The sequence below is a fragment of the Coffea eugenioides genome, chromosome 10 (assembly GCF_003713205.1).
Source record: "Coffea eugenioides isolate CCC68of chromosome 10, Ceug_1.0, whole genome shotgun sequence".
NCBI classification, from domain to species: domain Eukaryota; kingdom Viridiplantae; phylum Streptophyta; class Magnoliopsida; order Gentianales; family Rubiaceae; genus Coffea; species Coffea eugenioides.
Genome location: NC_040044.1, coordinates 3558132 through 3572437, shown reverse-complemented (window position 1 = coordinate 3572437; position 14306 = coordinate 3558132). Strand labels below are relative to the sequence as shown.

At 38.7% G+C, this 14306-nt stretch overlaps 3 protein-coding genes across 5 annotated transcripts; 1 reads left to right on the top strand and 2 right to left on the bottom strand.

Annotated features, from left to right (window-relative positions):
- Positions 1–364: 364 nt before the first annotated feature.
- LOC113748847 (protein WEAK CHLOROPLAST MOVEMENT UNDER BLUE LIGHT 1-like) lies at positions 365–7416 on the top strand. Of its 3 annotated transcripts, none has more exons than XM_027292422.1 (4): positions 365–512; positions 642–745; positions 4020–4922; positions 5181–7416. In XM_027292422.1, exons 3-4 carry the CDS (start codon positions 4050–4052, stop codon positions 7053–7055), a joined length of 2748 nt encoding a protein of 915 aa, XP_027148223.1. In that variant the 5' UTR covers positions 365–512; positions 642–745; positions 4020–4049; the 3' UTR covers positions 7056–7416. The 3 variants fall into 3 exon arrangements, with proteins under 3 accessions (XP_027148223.1, XP_027148222.1, XP_027148226.1); XM_027292421.1 differs by having other exon boundaries at positions 628–745; XM_027292425.1 differs by lacking the exons at positions 365–512; positions 642–745 and adding an exon at positions 818–903.
- A 449-nt stretch (positions 7417–7865) lies between these two features.
- Positions 7866–9723, bottom strand: LOC113749869 (photosystem I chlorophyll a/b-binding protein 5, chloroplastic). The gene is made up of 6 exons (XM_027293741.1): positions 9430–9723; positions 9192–9324; positions 8827–8939; positions 8611–8715; positions 8373–8461; positions 7866–8161 (listed from the first exon to the last, which is right to left on the bottom strand). The coding sequence occupies exons 1-6, from the start codon at positions 9711–9713 to the stop codon at positions 8019–8021; spliced, it is 867 nt and encodes a 288-aa protein (XP_027149542.1). The 5' UTR covers positions 9714–9723; the 3' UTR covers positions 7866–8018.
- A 356-nt stretch (positions 9724–10079) lies between these two features.
- On the bottom strand, positions 10080–13995 carry LOC113749275 (protein CYPRO4). The gene is made up of 2 exons (XM_027292960.1): positions 12207–13995; positions 10080–10671 (listed from the first exon to the last, which is right to left on the bottom strand). Exons 1-2 carry the CDS (start codon positions 13863–13865, stop codon positions 10381–10383), a joined length of 1950 nt encoding a protein of 649 aa, XP_027148761.1. The 5' UTR covers positions 13866–13995; the 3' UTR covers positions 10080–10380.
- Positions 13996–14306: the final 311 nt, after the last annotated feature.

The window sequence follows — 14306 nt, the reverse complement described above, 5'->3', positions numbered from 1 at the left end:
TTTATTATATTATGTAATAAAATAAATGATGGGAGTACCGTTAACCAAGAAAAGAAGTGTCACTAAATAATAGAGCATTTTCTCAACTAATAATTGAAAAAACTTGGATAAGACACGCGCTAGGAACGGAGCGTAATGACAGCACCCTTAATGGGCGGCGACTTTAAATCAGTCTCCACTTCTTTAAATAGAGTAGTATTTATTTTTTTAAAACAAATAAAATTTATATATAAAAAAAGAAAAGAGTAAAAGACAGAAAAGCGAGAGAAGGGAAGACAGGCAGAGAGAAGAGCTGACGATTGACAAGAAACAAAAAACAGACCAGCACAGGTCCTCTGGTTCGTAGATTATGCTACGGTCATTAAAAACAGTCGTACTTCTTCTTCATTTATGTACCACAAAATTTTCGGACAATCAAACTTAACAATTATCCAAAATCCCAATTACTTAGTGTCCTTAAATCATCCAAACAGCTTCAACTCACATCTGCCTTTGACTCTTGAATACAGGAGGTACTAGTATAAAGATAACCTTCTCTTGTTTTGGCTAAGCTTTTAAGAACTAATGAATTGTGGGTTCTTTTTTTTTTATATATAGTATTACATATAGTTTTTTTTTCTGAGGCAGTGAATTGTTTCCAGCTGATTGGAGAAAATTGAAGGGTGGCTAATAATTTTTGGGAGGCATATATTTTGGAGGTCTCCTTTTTGACTTGCCTTTCTTTTTCGTTCCTGGCGTTTCAGGGGTACGTCTCTCTCTTTCTCTCTCCCCTTTTCAATCTCTCTTCATCTCTCTCCCAATCTAAATAATTCTCTGATTAAACCATGACTAATCATTTAATAGCCTATTGATGCTCTATGCTTCGTTCAAATTTGAAGTATGTAGATTCTTCTGCATTTAATGGTGAATTTTTGTTCTTTACTGTATTTGTTTGGTTGTTACGGTTTTGCATGTGCATTTGTGGAATTCTTGGAACCAGGATGAGGTAAATGATTGTGAAAGATGTTAACTTTTCATAAGAAATTAAATTATGTAAAGATGGATTCTTTTTCAATCATGATGAGCTGGGGATTAGGTAGAATCTTGCGCCAATAGAATTACAATGGAGATTTTCATCATGTCTTTCATGCGGGAGAAGAATGTATGCAAAGCTCTGGTGTATTTTCAAATATTTGTCAGCCCTTGTTTCTCAAGATATTTAGGATGTGGGTTTAGATGTTGAAAGTGGTAGAAAATGGTGTCAAACATCTAGTATTATAGCATGATGTTTCGTCTTGATTTCTTGAATTTTCTGGTGTGTGGTTTAACCTTTTTTTTTATTATTCTGTAGGGTTGCTCATATAATATTGTGCGTCTTTGTTTAAATTTTGTGCTTTGACAGCCATCACGGAAGTTTCCAATGTGATTAATTGTATTTGAACGCTTTATTCCTGGTGCATGTTTCTCTTTTATGAATGTTAGTTTTTTCAGGTTTCGGGGTGGGGGAGGGGGAGGGGGATAGATTGTGTAAGGTGATTGATTTTTGGTATGGCAATTCATAGATTGGAGCACATCATTATGTTAATGAATTTTATGTAGTTCATGTAATAGAAAAGGTGTTGTTTATCTTGTCTGTATATATTTGACTCATCAAGCACTATTTACAATAACGATTATGTCATTTGTTTTTATTTTGTCATCCTCTGCTACCACTGGATGTCTGCGAGTTATGTATCCTCAAAAGATTGATGGTTTTTGGGAATTCGTAGGCTTTTAGGTGGTACATGCCCTGCCAATCTTTTGTGGTGTGTATATAATCCATGTAGCTATGCCTTCAGACCAGTTGTGATTCCATCGTTTGCCTTCTAGAGATGTGCTAGAGAGTCTGCCTCCTATATAAGATTCATGAACATGAAGGTTATGCAACTGAAGCTACTTGAGCTGGACCCTCATTCCTGCCAACTAGGAAAAGCAATTTTTCGAGGCTTGACCAAAATAGTGAAAAATTTGCTCAACATTTATTTGGAACAGGAGAATATAGAACATCGAGATGAATTCAATGTTCTTGTGTATGTTACGAGATTGATATGGAAGTGTCAAACATTATCTCAATTTACCCCTGAGGCATGAGAAAGTTTTAGAGTAGGAAAATATGTAAGCTTGAAAAGATTTTCCTATAATTGAATGTCTGAAGATGAAGTTGGCACATCTTTGAAATATCCAAACAAAGGATTCCTGATACTGGATGCTCTACTAATGCAATATCTCCTGAATGCTGCAAATTATGTGTTTAGACTAAATCTAGCTCCCAACAGCTCGCTCATAACACCTTGCAGGAAAGTCTGCTAAAGGAATCTAGTCTTGCAAAGTAATAAACAAAAGGAGTCAGTTTCCATTGCTCACCAAAGTGTTGAGGACTAAGCTTCCATCTGCATCTTTAGCCACCTCCTTCAGCTCAAAAATCATTTACCTGGAGATACTAACCATCCACCAGGCTTCTTTTTCTTTTCAATTTTGTTCGTGGGATGACTTGTAGATCAATTTTTTTCCTCATTCATAAAAAATTTCAGAAGTATGATGGAGTTCATAGTAAACAGCATGCATCCTTAGGAAAGAATAGAGTGGACCTCACAATTTGAGGTTATTGGTTCATAATAGCATTTGTAACAATAATAGAACGAAGGAATTAACTCACAATTTCGAATATAACAGAACTACTGTGTATGGTTGGAAACCAATTCACAATCTTTAAATGTTTTTCTGTAGCTATCTTTTTTGAAGGAAAAGATTCTTGAATCATACTCTGCATGCCAGTATATTTATTAATTCATTTCCTTGAGATACTTCTGAATGCAGACAGAAGCAGATATGTCCCTGCATAATTTAATTGTTTTCTAGTTTGAATTTTTTCTTGTTCTTGTTCTTCTTTTCTTCTAGTAGAAAAGCACGATGAATTGGAAAATGCTACTTAATTTACTTCTGTTTTTTGTGGAACTGTGGTTTAGATAATCACAATTTACATAGTATGCAACATCATTTCTTTTGTTGAACTCATGACTTTGCACCAATTTGCATAGTTTCATCACAAAGGAAATATTGTTAACAGATATTTGTAAACCAAATATTTTCTAGAAGCTAGAATAGTAGCGTTTTGGCCTCCAGTTAAGATCTCTCTCCCTCTCTCTCTCTCTCTCTCTCTCACGCGCACACACACCCCCCTGCCCCACCCCCTACATGCTTCATATGTTTTTCCTGCGGGCATGATTGTTTTGCACTGTAAGTGATCCCTACTTCATCAGTCTCTCTCTCACATGCGTGCGCGCACATCGCTACATGCTTCATATGTTTCTCCATCCAACTGACATGATTATTTTGCACTGTGAGAGATCTCTATTTCATTATTCAAGGATTGATGGTCATGTTCAGGATTTGGTGGCCAGCAGTTTGGAGACGCACATTATGTTTCACCCTTCGAACCGAATCAAAAAAAAGAGCACATTACGTGTCCAGAATAAGGCATATCTAAGAGAGATCTGTCTAGGATGGGGCTTGTAATTCTTAGTTGTTGGCTTTCTGCTAAAACATTCAATAACTAGTGTCTTGGCTATTAGTATCTCTGTAGCTATTGCTGCCAGGATAAAAATGTGGAAGAGGTCATACTTACACTGATGTGTATCTAATGTCTCTTTGATCCACATTTTTGTTTTTACTGCTATATCAGCTGGTAAACATCTTTCCCTGAGTATGTCCAGTTTTACGTTTGCCAGTATAATGGGCCTTAGTCAAAATGAGTGCCTTGATTCTTAGTACATTAAAGAAAAATAAGAAAATAAAAACATTTATAGTAGTCATGGGTAATGAATTTGCTTGTTAAACATTGATCTCATGAAAAAGAGTGGGCCATAAGTTGCTTAACCTAAGATAATAGAGATGGTTTCATTGAGTACTTGTTGTGTCTTACGCTGCACTTCTTTATGACTGTTAATATTCACATTACTGCATTCAATTTGTTTTTATTTTTTAAGATTCTTGAATTTCAGGTACCCACTTAGCTCTTCATAGGACTTGGAATGGAGGATGTGAAAAAGATGGACGAAAATGCTCTTGCAGAGTCTTCTACCACACCAATTGTTTCCTCCACACATGAGGATCAAACAAATAGTCATATCCCAACAGATACTAACGGGAAGGTGGAATCTGAATGTCAGCAACCACATACGGATATTTCTGCATTAGAACATCCAAAGGATATGTCAGATGTCTCTTTTCTTGCAGACGGTCCATCTGTTCCATCAGAAAATCCGGAACGTACTTCTGATGTCACTCAAGTTGAGAAGTCAATCTCACATTCATCAACAAACATACTAGGGGAACAGGAGACTCAAAAAGATGACACTTCAACAATTATTTCAAAATCTGTTCCATCATATACATTAGAAGCAAAACCAAGTGAAATTGTGCAACAATCTTTAGAAATTGGGTCACCTGGTAGTACTCATATTGAATCAAATGATACTTCCAATGGGCATGCACATGGGAATTCGGTTTTGGAGGCATCTCAGATACAAAACATAAAAGAATTCACTGTCTCAGTTCCACCTATTAAAGTGGGACAAAATGCAGGAGCTGCCAGACACCTTTCTCAGGCGGTTGATTCCCCTAGGAGCACTCATGGTCGTGATGATATACCTTCTGCGTCATCTCGTCATGTCAGAGAGAATGAAGGCACGAATCATGTAATAGCGTCAAACAGTCCTGTTTCCAAAGTTTCCAGAACCATAAGCAGAGCACAACAGTCTGCTGGCAGCCCTAAAACTCCTCAGAGTATGGATATAAACAGAGGCCAAATTGATACGGCAGCACCTATTGAATCCGTAAAACATGCTGTTTCAAAATTTGGGGGTATTGTTGATTGGAAGGCCCATAGAATGCAGACTGTGGAGGTAAAATTTCTTCCAACTCCTAGACTGTTGTCTATCACTGTCATGGTCCAGCTTTTAAATAACCATATTATTATCATCTTCTATTAAAAAATTTCATATTCCATTGGCTCTCGAGATAAGCAGCAGTAGTATATAAAATCAAGATACCTTTTGTCTTTTTTTATTCTGGTGTAAATGTTTTTTGTTCTGCAGTATATGCTTTTCTGTAATCATTAGTTATATGTTATTGGTAGCTCTGAATTTGCTTTCAATCTGCAGAGACGCAAGTTAATAGAACAAGAACTGGAGAAAGTACAAGAGGAGATTCCATTGTATAAGAACAAGTGTGACGCTGCTGAAGATGCAAAAGTACATGTCCTGAAGGAGCTAGAGAGCACTAAAAGACTTATCGAAGAATTGAAGCTCAACCTGGAGAAGGTACAAACAGAAGAGCAACAAGCAAAGCAAGATGCTGAACTTGCTAAACTCAGGGTGGAAGAGATGGAACAAGGGATTGCTGATGAGGCTAGCATTGCAGCCAAGGCTCAGCTGGAGGTCGCAAGAGCCAGGCATGCAGCTGCAATTACAGAATTGAAATCTGTGAAAGATGAGTTGGAAGCACTTCACAAAGACTATACTGTATTAGTGACTGAGAAAGATGTAGCAGTGAAGAAAGCAGAAGAAGCTGTTTCTGCATCAAAAGAAGTTGAAAAGACGGTCGAGGATTTGACAATTGAGCTGATTACTGCAAAAGAATCCTTGGAGTCTGCACATGCTGCACATCTTGAGGCAGAGGAACATAGGATTGGAGCAGCTATGGCCAAAGAGCAGGATGCCTTAAACTGGGAGAAAGAATTGAAGCAGGCTGAAGAGGAGCTGGAGAAACTAAACCAACAAATAGTCTTAGCAAGGGATCTCAAGTCAAAGTTGGATACGGCTTCAACATTACTGCAGGAATTAAAAGCTGAATTGGCAGCTTATATGGAGTCAAAGCTAAAAGAGGAAAATAATGAAGGAAACTTCAAAGATGGGCTGGTCGAATCAGAGAGAAGAACTCACGGTGATATACAGGCAGCAGTTGATTTAGCCAAGAAGGAACTGGAAGAAGTTAAGCTCAACATTGAGAAAGCAACAGATGAAGTAAATTGCTTGAAGGTGGCGGCTACATCATTGAAGTCAGAACTAGAAAAGGAAAAAGCAGAACTTGCCGCTATTAGGCAGAGAGAAGGAATGGCATCAGTCGCGGTTGCATCTCTTGAGGCAGAGATTGACAGGACAAAGTCAGAGATTGCTCTTGTTCAAATGAAGGAGAAGGAAGCTAGAGAAAAAATGGTGGAACTGCCCAAGCAACTACAGGAGGCAGCTCACCAGGCTGATGAGGCAAAATCACTTGCTCAAATGGTTCGTGAAGAGTTAAGGAAGGCAAAGGAGGAAGCAGAGCAAGCAAAGGCAGGAGCAAGTACAATAGAGAGTAGATTACATGCAGCTCAAAAGGAAATAGAGGCTGCAAAGGCTTCGGAGAAATTGGCACTTGCAGCTATCAATGCATTGCAAGAGAGTGAATCAGCTCAAAGCACAAATGACGAGGATACACCTACTGGAGTTACTCTTTCTTTAGAAGAGTATTACGAGCTGAGCAAGAGGACACATGATGCAGAGGAACAGGCCAACATGAGGGTGGCAGCTGCTATGTCCCAGATTGAGGTGGCTAAAGAGTCTGAATTGAGGACCTTGAATCAGCTGGAGGAAGTCAACCGTGAATTGGCTGAAAGAAAATCAGCACTGGAACTTGCATTGCAGAAGGCAGAACAAGCCAAGGAAGGGAAATTGGGTGTAGAACAGGAGCTGAGAAAGTGGAGGGCAGAGCATGAGCAGAGAAGGAAAGCAGCAGAATCAGTTCCGGTGGCACACCCAACTAAGAGTCCAAGAGCAAGCTTTGAGGACAGACAAGAAACCAAGAACTTGAATCAAGGACCTGATGCTGCTGGAATTCATCAGAGGCTGAGCCCAAAGGCACATTTGAATGGAAGCAACACAGAAACTGAATCCTCACCAGAACCTGAAGTCAAGGTTGTAAAGAAAAAGAAGAGATCATTCTTCCCACGCATCTTCATGTTTTTGGCAAGAAAGAAGACACAAGCTAAGTCAGCATAAGTACCTTTATTTAGGTATCTAAATCACGTTTCTCATTATTGCTATGTTGCTATTTAGTTGGCTATTTCTATTGGTTTCTCTTGGGAAAGTAATTTCTAACAGTATATGTACATTGTACATGTTGAGTTTTTTATGTGCAATAAGTTGAAGGGATTAAAATTTCACTTGCTATTGGGGCTGATTAGAGGATTACAAAAACCAGGTTTTTCTTTTATTGGTTTGGTTATAGAAACAATAAGGCGGTTCTGTAATATATTTGACTGCTGCTTGTGAGTGTTGATTCTCGCAGTTTTTGCAGGTTCACAGTGTTGACATCCTGGAACATTGTTGTTTATTAATGTATTAACTTCTTGTTGTCGTCTCTCCAGAATTTATTATTATTGAATCCATTGAAATGCTTTATATGAATAAGCATACCAAGAAAATGTACAAAATCAGGTCAATTTGCAATTTTACGAATTATTGTGGCATCTGATGTTATTCCAAAGGATTTTTGAAGTGTTCAGTTTCTCGTTTGGTGAGTAACCTATACATTGGAAGCATTAGGCGCTGCTTTTACTATTTTAAAGCATTCAGTTAAGATCTTCTCATTTTGTCTTCAAACTTTTGTCTAGGAATCGATTGATCTCAAGGCTTTTGATCTAGATTGCATGGAACACCTCATCACCTGATGACTGCTAAAAAAGAAATTTCGCTGGCAGGTCCAATGACCTTGCCTTCAGTCAATCTGCTGCAGGACATACATTTTCTTTTGATATTTGTGTCTTACATTTTTGTTTTTAAGAGTTCAAACTTATATACGTTCACTGCTCAAATCAAAAGAAAATCAGCTTCATTATGTGGCGCTAAATGATAGCCCACATTTCGATTCCAAACCGAAAAGATTGAACAAAAAAAGGGGGGGGGGGGGGGGGAGGGAGGGGGAGTACACAGACACACAGTGAGCTTTACATTTGACTGAAATCAAGAACCAGAACCAGCAAGTGTTTGAATAATGGTTTTATGCCATGGATCTGAAAGATGTTCCACGAGATTATCGATAGGGCCAGCATGAGTCACGCAAGCTTGAACAAAAAATCCTAGCATTGCCACCATAGCTAGCCTTCCTGCAGAAAAGACACTCATTTTTTACGTGGATTGCATCATGGTAAACAGGAAAAGTATCTTGGGGGAGGGTTGGATTGGGCGGTTTGTGAGGAGGGCATGTAAGTGAGAGATCCCGGATTCGAGCTCTCCTACTGATACTAGAGAAAAAAAAATAGTATCTAGATAGGGAAGAGGAATCGTGAAATTTTATATTATGCTCAATAAGTTAACCATTTTTTATCTCTTTGAGCTTCCAGTCATGAGCATTCGTTATGTCCTTAGCAATGCCAAGAGGATTCAACAAAGGGCCACCTGGGTACCTGCTCAAACAGCAGAAAACGATGACCACTTAAAATCTCAAGGACTACAACGTCAAATTCTAAGTGGTTCTCAAGCACAATAGATTCTAGCCATGACTGAAGAATTTTGAAGTAACAAGTGAAAATGCTATAGTCTGGAAGAGTTTTACCCTGGTTCAAGGCCTTCAAGTGCAGTTTCTAACCCAAAGAAAGTTCCCTCCTTGGCTTGAGATCCAGGGTTTTTGAAATCCATATATCTCTTTGTTTCAACGAACCTGAGAAAAACATGAAGGAAGGAGAAAATAAGTAGTTTCTTTCATAAAGATTTCAATTCCAATTGCAGCCTTGCAATTGAGTCACTGGCATTGTGGATTAAGTCAAAATACCCCATTAGTATTAGCTGAACGATCAACAGTGTTCTGGTACTAGCAAAATCAAATTTTGTCGCACCAGCTTCATACCAAACTGGCAAGTTGCTTATTCCTGTTACACGAAGCAGCTGCAGCAGGAAAATGGAGGACGAGCAAGAGTTTCAAAAGCTAGAACCAACGCTAACAGATCAAAACATCATTGGGAAGATTGTATTATACATTTGTGAATGCTACCAAGTGTAGATCAAACTTAATAACACTAAAAAACAGATTAGAATATCTAAGCTAATAAAGCAAAGCAATTGTGAAGCAATGCAGTGCCAGATATAAAGAACAAAGAGTGGAGATTCGGAGTTCGCAGTCCAGTATCACTAACGTACATCAGTTACAAGAATTCCGGCAACTCCAGCCATAGCAAAGCGAGAATGAACCAGTTCTGCCTGTACATACCACTTCAAGCTTTCGGGGTCCTCCCCAAGCCCCAATGGATCAAACCCAAAATCTCCAGCAAGTCTGCAAAACAGCATTATGTACTACAAGAAATGGACAAAGATACACCACATGCAGACTAGGGATTCTATACCAATATTGGATAGATAGAACAAGAAATGGGCTCACGTTCCATCAAGATAAGGTGGAGGTTCAAGCCCCGGGAGCCACGTGGGGCGCTTCTCAGCTTGAACTACTACAGTTTGGAGGTGACTGAGAGAAGGTCCTACTCCTTTTGCAGGCCAGCTTGTATCAGTAATATCTAATGAACTTCTTCGTGAACTCTTTGCAGAAACGGAAGAAGATGCATTGAATGCCAGAATTTGGGAGCCTCTACTCAAAGCAATATCCATCTTTGTCTTTCTATTTTGTGGCCCAGATAACAACAGGAAGGGGCCAAAGATTGAGGGCATATAGTTCACAGCTTGACAGAGAGAAGATAGCACGGCCCCACTTATCCTTTTTCACTGAAACCGTTGGCTTGGTTTACAATGGAATTATCAAACCACGCATTCCAGCATTCAGATAGAAGCCATACATTTGTATATGCCAAGCTCAATTTAAGACCGGAATTCCGAACTTTTAACGTTTTACAAAATAAGACTGCCATGTCAATTATGAAACAGGATGCATCAGCAAAAACCATGGTATATAAATAAAAAATATTATCAATCTTTGTAATGTGGAGGCAGGAAGTGGAATTACCTAGAACTCAAGCTTGAAAATAATAGCAATATCTTCACCTCATAGAGGAATCTGAAGTTTGGTTGCAGGAGAAGTGAAAATAAGAACGGAAATTATAACATATCCTTACAAATTAAATTCAGAGAGTACACGGTCATAAATTTCAAATACTCCTATCTAATACTTTTGCCAGTTCTACAACAACAATAAGGTTGCCAGCTTCATCGAAGACCGCTTTCAACATGATCTTACCGAAACTTAGGAAAAGTACAAATGAAAGGTGAAATTCTACAACAGCGTTGCGTGCTTAGTGAGAACAACGCAGAGGATACTGAGACGTTCAGGAGAACACACAGACATTGAAAAAATGTGGACACATCCAAACAAGAGCTTTGTTTAGAGGTTCAAGCGCCGGTTGGTTATGCTGAATGAACTAACTTGCAAGGGGGTTGCAACCACCAGCGGAGCTTCAGGGGAGTCGCTAACAGCAAACTTCTCATGCATGAAGCGACTATCCACAATCGAGTCATTCTTTAAAACTATCTTGTAGCAGTAGCAGCTCTTCAAGCCAACTTGATTTTGGTAACATTCATGAGAACCATCCTTAACCTGTTGGAAGTTCCATATAACACTAAACTTGCCAACAGTAGCAACCAAATGGCGCTCCTGCTTCCCGTTCTCTGTCACCTGAGAAATGCATGTGAAAAAGGACTTAATCGCAATGGAAATGGGGTTCAAATAGTAGAATGAATAATAGAAGAATGAAATCTCCTTGTGAACACGATTTACTGTCTTGCCTAGTTAGAAACGATTAAAACTCTGTACACAAAAATGGAGAATTGACACGTGATTAGTAGTTAACCTGAAAATGGAGTGCTTAAAGTTTTAATCCAAAAAGTACTTAAAGTTTTAATCAAAAACTTTTTTTAATATATATTTATCGATAATGTCAAAGTCAAAAATAGACCTGCAACTACCCACACAATATCTTCATTTTATCCACATGATACTCTTGGAATAACCTTTCTTTGAAGCATAAATGCATTTCATTGATTTGGTTTCATAATTGATTGAGCTTAAGTCTTGTACAAGTATACTTAACTATTAGAAAGACTATGAGGGATAAAGTTAAAAAAACTCTGAGGGAATAAAACTACAAAATACCAAGTTTGCGTTGATTGATCATAGCAGATATCAAGAGTAATCAAATTTCACAGGCAAAAGAATAGAATGTGCACAACAATTTCACAGGCAAAAGTTCTAGTTCCTCTCTCACACAAATAGAATGTGCACAACAATTGTATGTGGTGTGTATGAATACATGGGAACATACATCCATTAAAACTGGAAATCAGTTTCCATCCATTGAAACTTTAGACAATAAAAAAGAGTAGGATTGCAGAAGTATTCTGATCTACAATAACATTATAACATTGCCAGGAAAAGACAATGTTCATGTAAACTTCACAGAAAGCTAAAAAGTGACAAACGTTTTCACTGCCTTTCAGTTTTTCTTGTCAACTACATTTTAGATTATACATTGCAACTATACAAAATATGCAATAGGTTTTATACCACCTTTTTCAGAGCTAAACATAAATAAGACAGTGTAAAGACACGATTAGCGGATTGGCCTCCATATTGTTATTGCCAACTGCATTTTAGATTGCGGATCGCAAGTACACAAAATATGACATAACATTTATACTATGTTTACAGGCAAACATAAGTAAGACAGAGTGAAGACATGATTAATGGAATAGCCAACATATATCTCTCTGTTTTTTTACCTCTATTGAATGGACATACCCAAAAGAGCTTGAACATCACCTTCTTAAAATTTTCATGAACTCAAAAACGGAAGATTCAAGATCCTATCCATGCATATATTGAAAAATCAAGGCAACTACAACATGTTAATCTATTATGACAGTTGGAATTTCAAGTTCAATAATATGAGAAAGTGATTGACTTTTCAAATTAATAGTTTCCGTGAGTAATAATATCGCATAATTAACTACAAGCAAGGAAAAGCTAATAATAGGAGTATACAGTTACCATGTAAAACATAAGCAACAACAGGCTTTTTGAGCGGACTAAGCAGTTCACTCTTATACTATCATATATGAGCAAATTAGGCAAACAATAACTCTTTCTGAACCAAGACTCAAAAGTAATCATCTAAGCAGGCAGCACAATATGGAGAAAATCAAAAGGAATACCCAAGAGAATTGAGCCTTGCGAAATTTGTTGTTCACTCCTGCCATGTGTGAATCCAAAGGAGTGAGCTTTAACAATCTTGGAGCTGAGATCCTATTCCCCATACGACCAGAGAAACCGGTCTTGGTCTTCCCATCCTTGTCAGTGAATAGAGTGCATATGAGAATCAAATAGGTATCAGTTGTCCCTAATATCCACTTCCCGTCAAAGGTCACGTCCACATGAGTAATTGGAGAACCAAGCCCTGGAAATGCAGTCTTCGCCTGCCTCATAGAATTGATAGAGTACAGTCTAATCTTCCCATCAAGTGATCCAACCACGATTGATCCATCACCAGTACTTGCAAAGCAGTTAAAATTAGTCCCTCTCGAAAACTGATGCCCTTGAGCCCAGTTCAATACAGGTGTACTTTCATTTGCAAGATTCTGCACCATACCATTTCGATCACGCATATCCCACCTACACAATCTGTTATCGTCCAATCCCAAAAAAGTAGAGCCAGTGGGATCCATTTGAGCTCCTTTACTATCATTAGTAATGTCCCTCATTGTGATATCAGTTCCATCCTTCCCAAACTTCCACTCAGTGACAATCTTTCCTGTCTCAATATCCAACTGATGTAACCCTCTTGTATGAGGCTTACCATCAGTCATTGGACTCATGAGAAGCATATTAGTTTCAGCTCTCATTAGCACAGCTTTCCTAGGGGTTGAATGAGCTATACCATTTGAAAAGCTCCCATTAGACCTTCCATTGTCAAAATTCACATAGACCCCTTTTCCTTGAATCCCATGACTATAATTCCTCACGACCTGAACCCCCGTATCGCTCACTAAGAAACTATTATCCAAAGCACCCAATGCCAAACTCTGAATAGCCCCACAATTGGGAGCTGCCTCCTCAAACTCCTCTGTCAAATCATTTCTATCCCTCAATGGAGTTTTCAAAGCTGATTGAGGGGTCTTAAAGAAACTATCTTCTGCGTCATCCCACATCGAATCATCAGCTTTTTCAGGCTTTGCCCAACCGATAAAATCCTTCCCATAAACCTTAACCTTATTCTCATCATTAGCTTCGTACCCATAAGTATTCTCGAACAAATAGTCTTGAAATTTGTCAAAAAATGAGTTATAATCTTCTTCACTATAAAACTTCACAGCCCAAACCCCATTAGCCACAAAGTCAACCCGCCTCTGATCCTTAATCGCCTTCAATTGCAAATTCTGATCAATCTTGACCCGGATTTTTGACCCAATTTTCAAAATCCACCAGGAATTCTCTTCGCATTCTTCATCCTCTTCTTCGTCCGAGCCATTTTCACTGTGGGTTTTGACAAAGCAATAAGTGGCAGATTTTTCAGCGACAGCCCATTTGGAATTAGACGTGTTGCCGCCGACGTGGATGAAGAGTTTGACGGCGTTCTTACGGGTCGGGTCGGACACCTTGCTATAGTTGTCGTTGTTGTACTTGAGCTTGAGAGCTTTGAGCTTGGCTTCAACATGATCCAAAGAAGATGGGGTTTTGGGCTCGAAGGACGACGGCGTTTTAGCGTCTTCGAAGTTGTCTTCGTCTTCCTCTCGGTGGGCTTCTGGGGTTTGTGATTCGGAGTCGGAGTCGGAGTCTGAGAGATCCAGGTCTTCACGGCTGTGATTGGCCCCCATTATGCTTGAGAAACGATCCCGTTTGCTGGTTGGTTCACAGAGACGGCGAGAAAGAGATTGGATTGCAAAACAGGTATGCGGCGTCACCCACCCCAGTGCTGACCACTGAGTAGTATTACTCTACTGCAGTCCGCAGTACTATACTGAGCGGGAGTTTGAAATTTTGAAACGATGACCCAAAGGGGGCAAACCGGCAAAGGCTATTATTCGCAACGTTGTCGTTTTCAGCTCTTTTTCACGCTACTAGTATTATTTTTGTTTTATCCTAGCTAGTGGGCAAAGGAATTGTTTTATCCTAGCTAGTAGGCAAAGGAATTAATTATGAGATTTTTTATTTTTATTTTTTTTAGTTCTTTTTTTTTTTAATTAAAGTTGGTAGGAAGACTTGGGATAAATACAATAATAGTAAATAAGTATAGTAGTAGCAGTTATTTAAATGTA

Excerpts from the sequence above, each read along its gene's own strand:
- LOC113748847 (XM_027292422.1), top strand. The coding sequence starts at position 4,050 with ATGGAGGATGTGAAAAAGATGGACGAAAATGCTCTTGCAGAGTCTTCT. Across the intron at positions 4,923-5,180 it reads ATAGAATGCAGACTGTGGAG|AGACGCAAGTTAATAGAACA; the intron begins GTAAAATTTCTT and ends TTCAATCTGCAG.
- LOC113749869 (XM_027293741.1), bottom strand. The coding sequence starts at position 9,713 with ATGCCCTCAATCTTTGGCCCCTTCCTGTTGTTATCTGGGCCACAAAAT. Across the intron at positions 9,325-9,429 it reads CCACCTTATCTTGATGGAAC|ACTTGCTGGAGATTTTGGGT; the intron begins GTGAGCCCATTT and ends GCTGTTTTGCAG. Across the intron at positions 8,716-8,826 it reads GTTCAGCTAATACTAATGGG|GTTCGTTGAAACAAAGAGAT; the intron begins GTATTTTGACTT and ends TGTTTTTCTCAG.
- LOC113749275 (XM_027292960.1), bottom strand. The coding sequence starts at position 13,865 with ATGGGGGCCAATCACAGCCGTGAAGACCTGGATCTCTCAGACTCCGAC. Across the intron at positions 10,672-12,206 it reads GCAAGGCTCAATTCTCTTGG|GTGACAGAGAACGGGAAGCA; the intron begins GTATTCCTTTTG and ends TGCATTTCTCAG.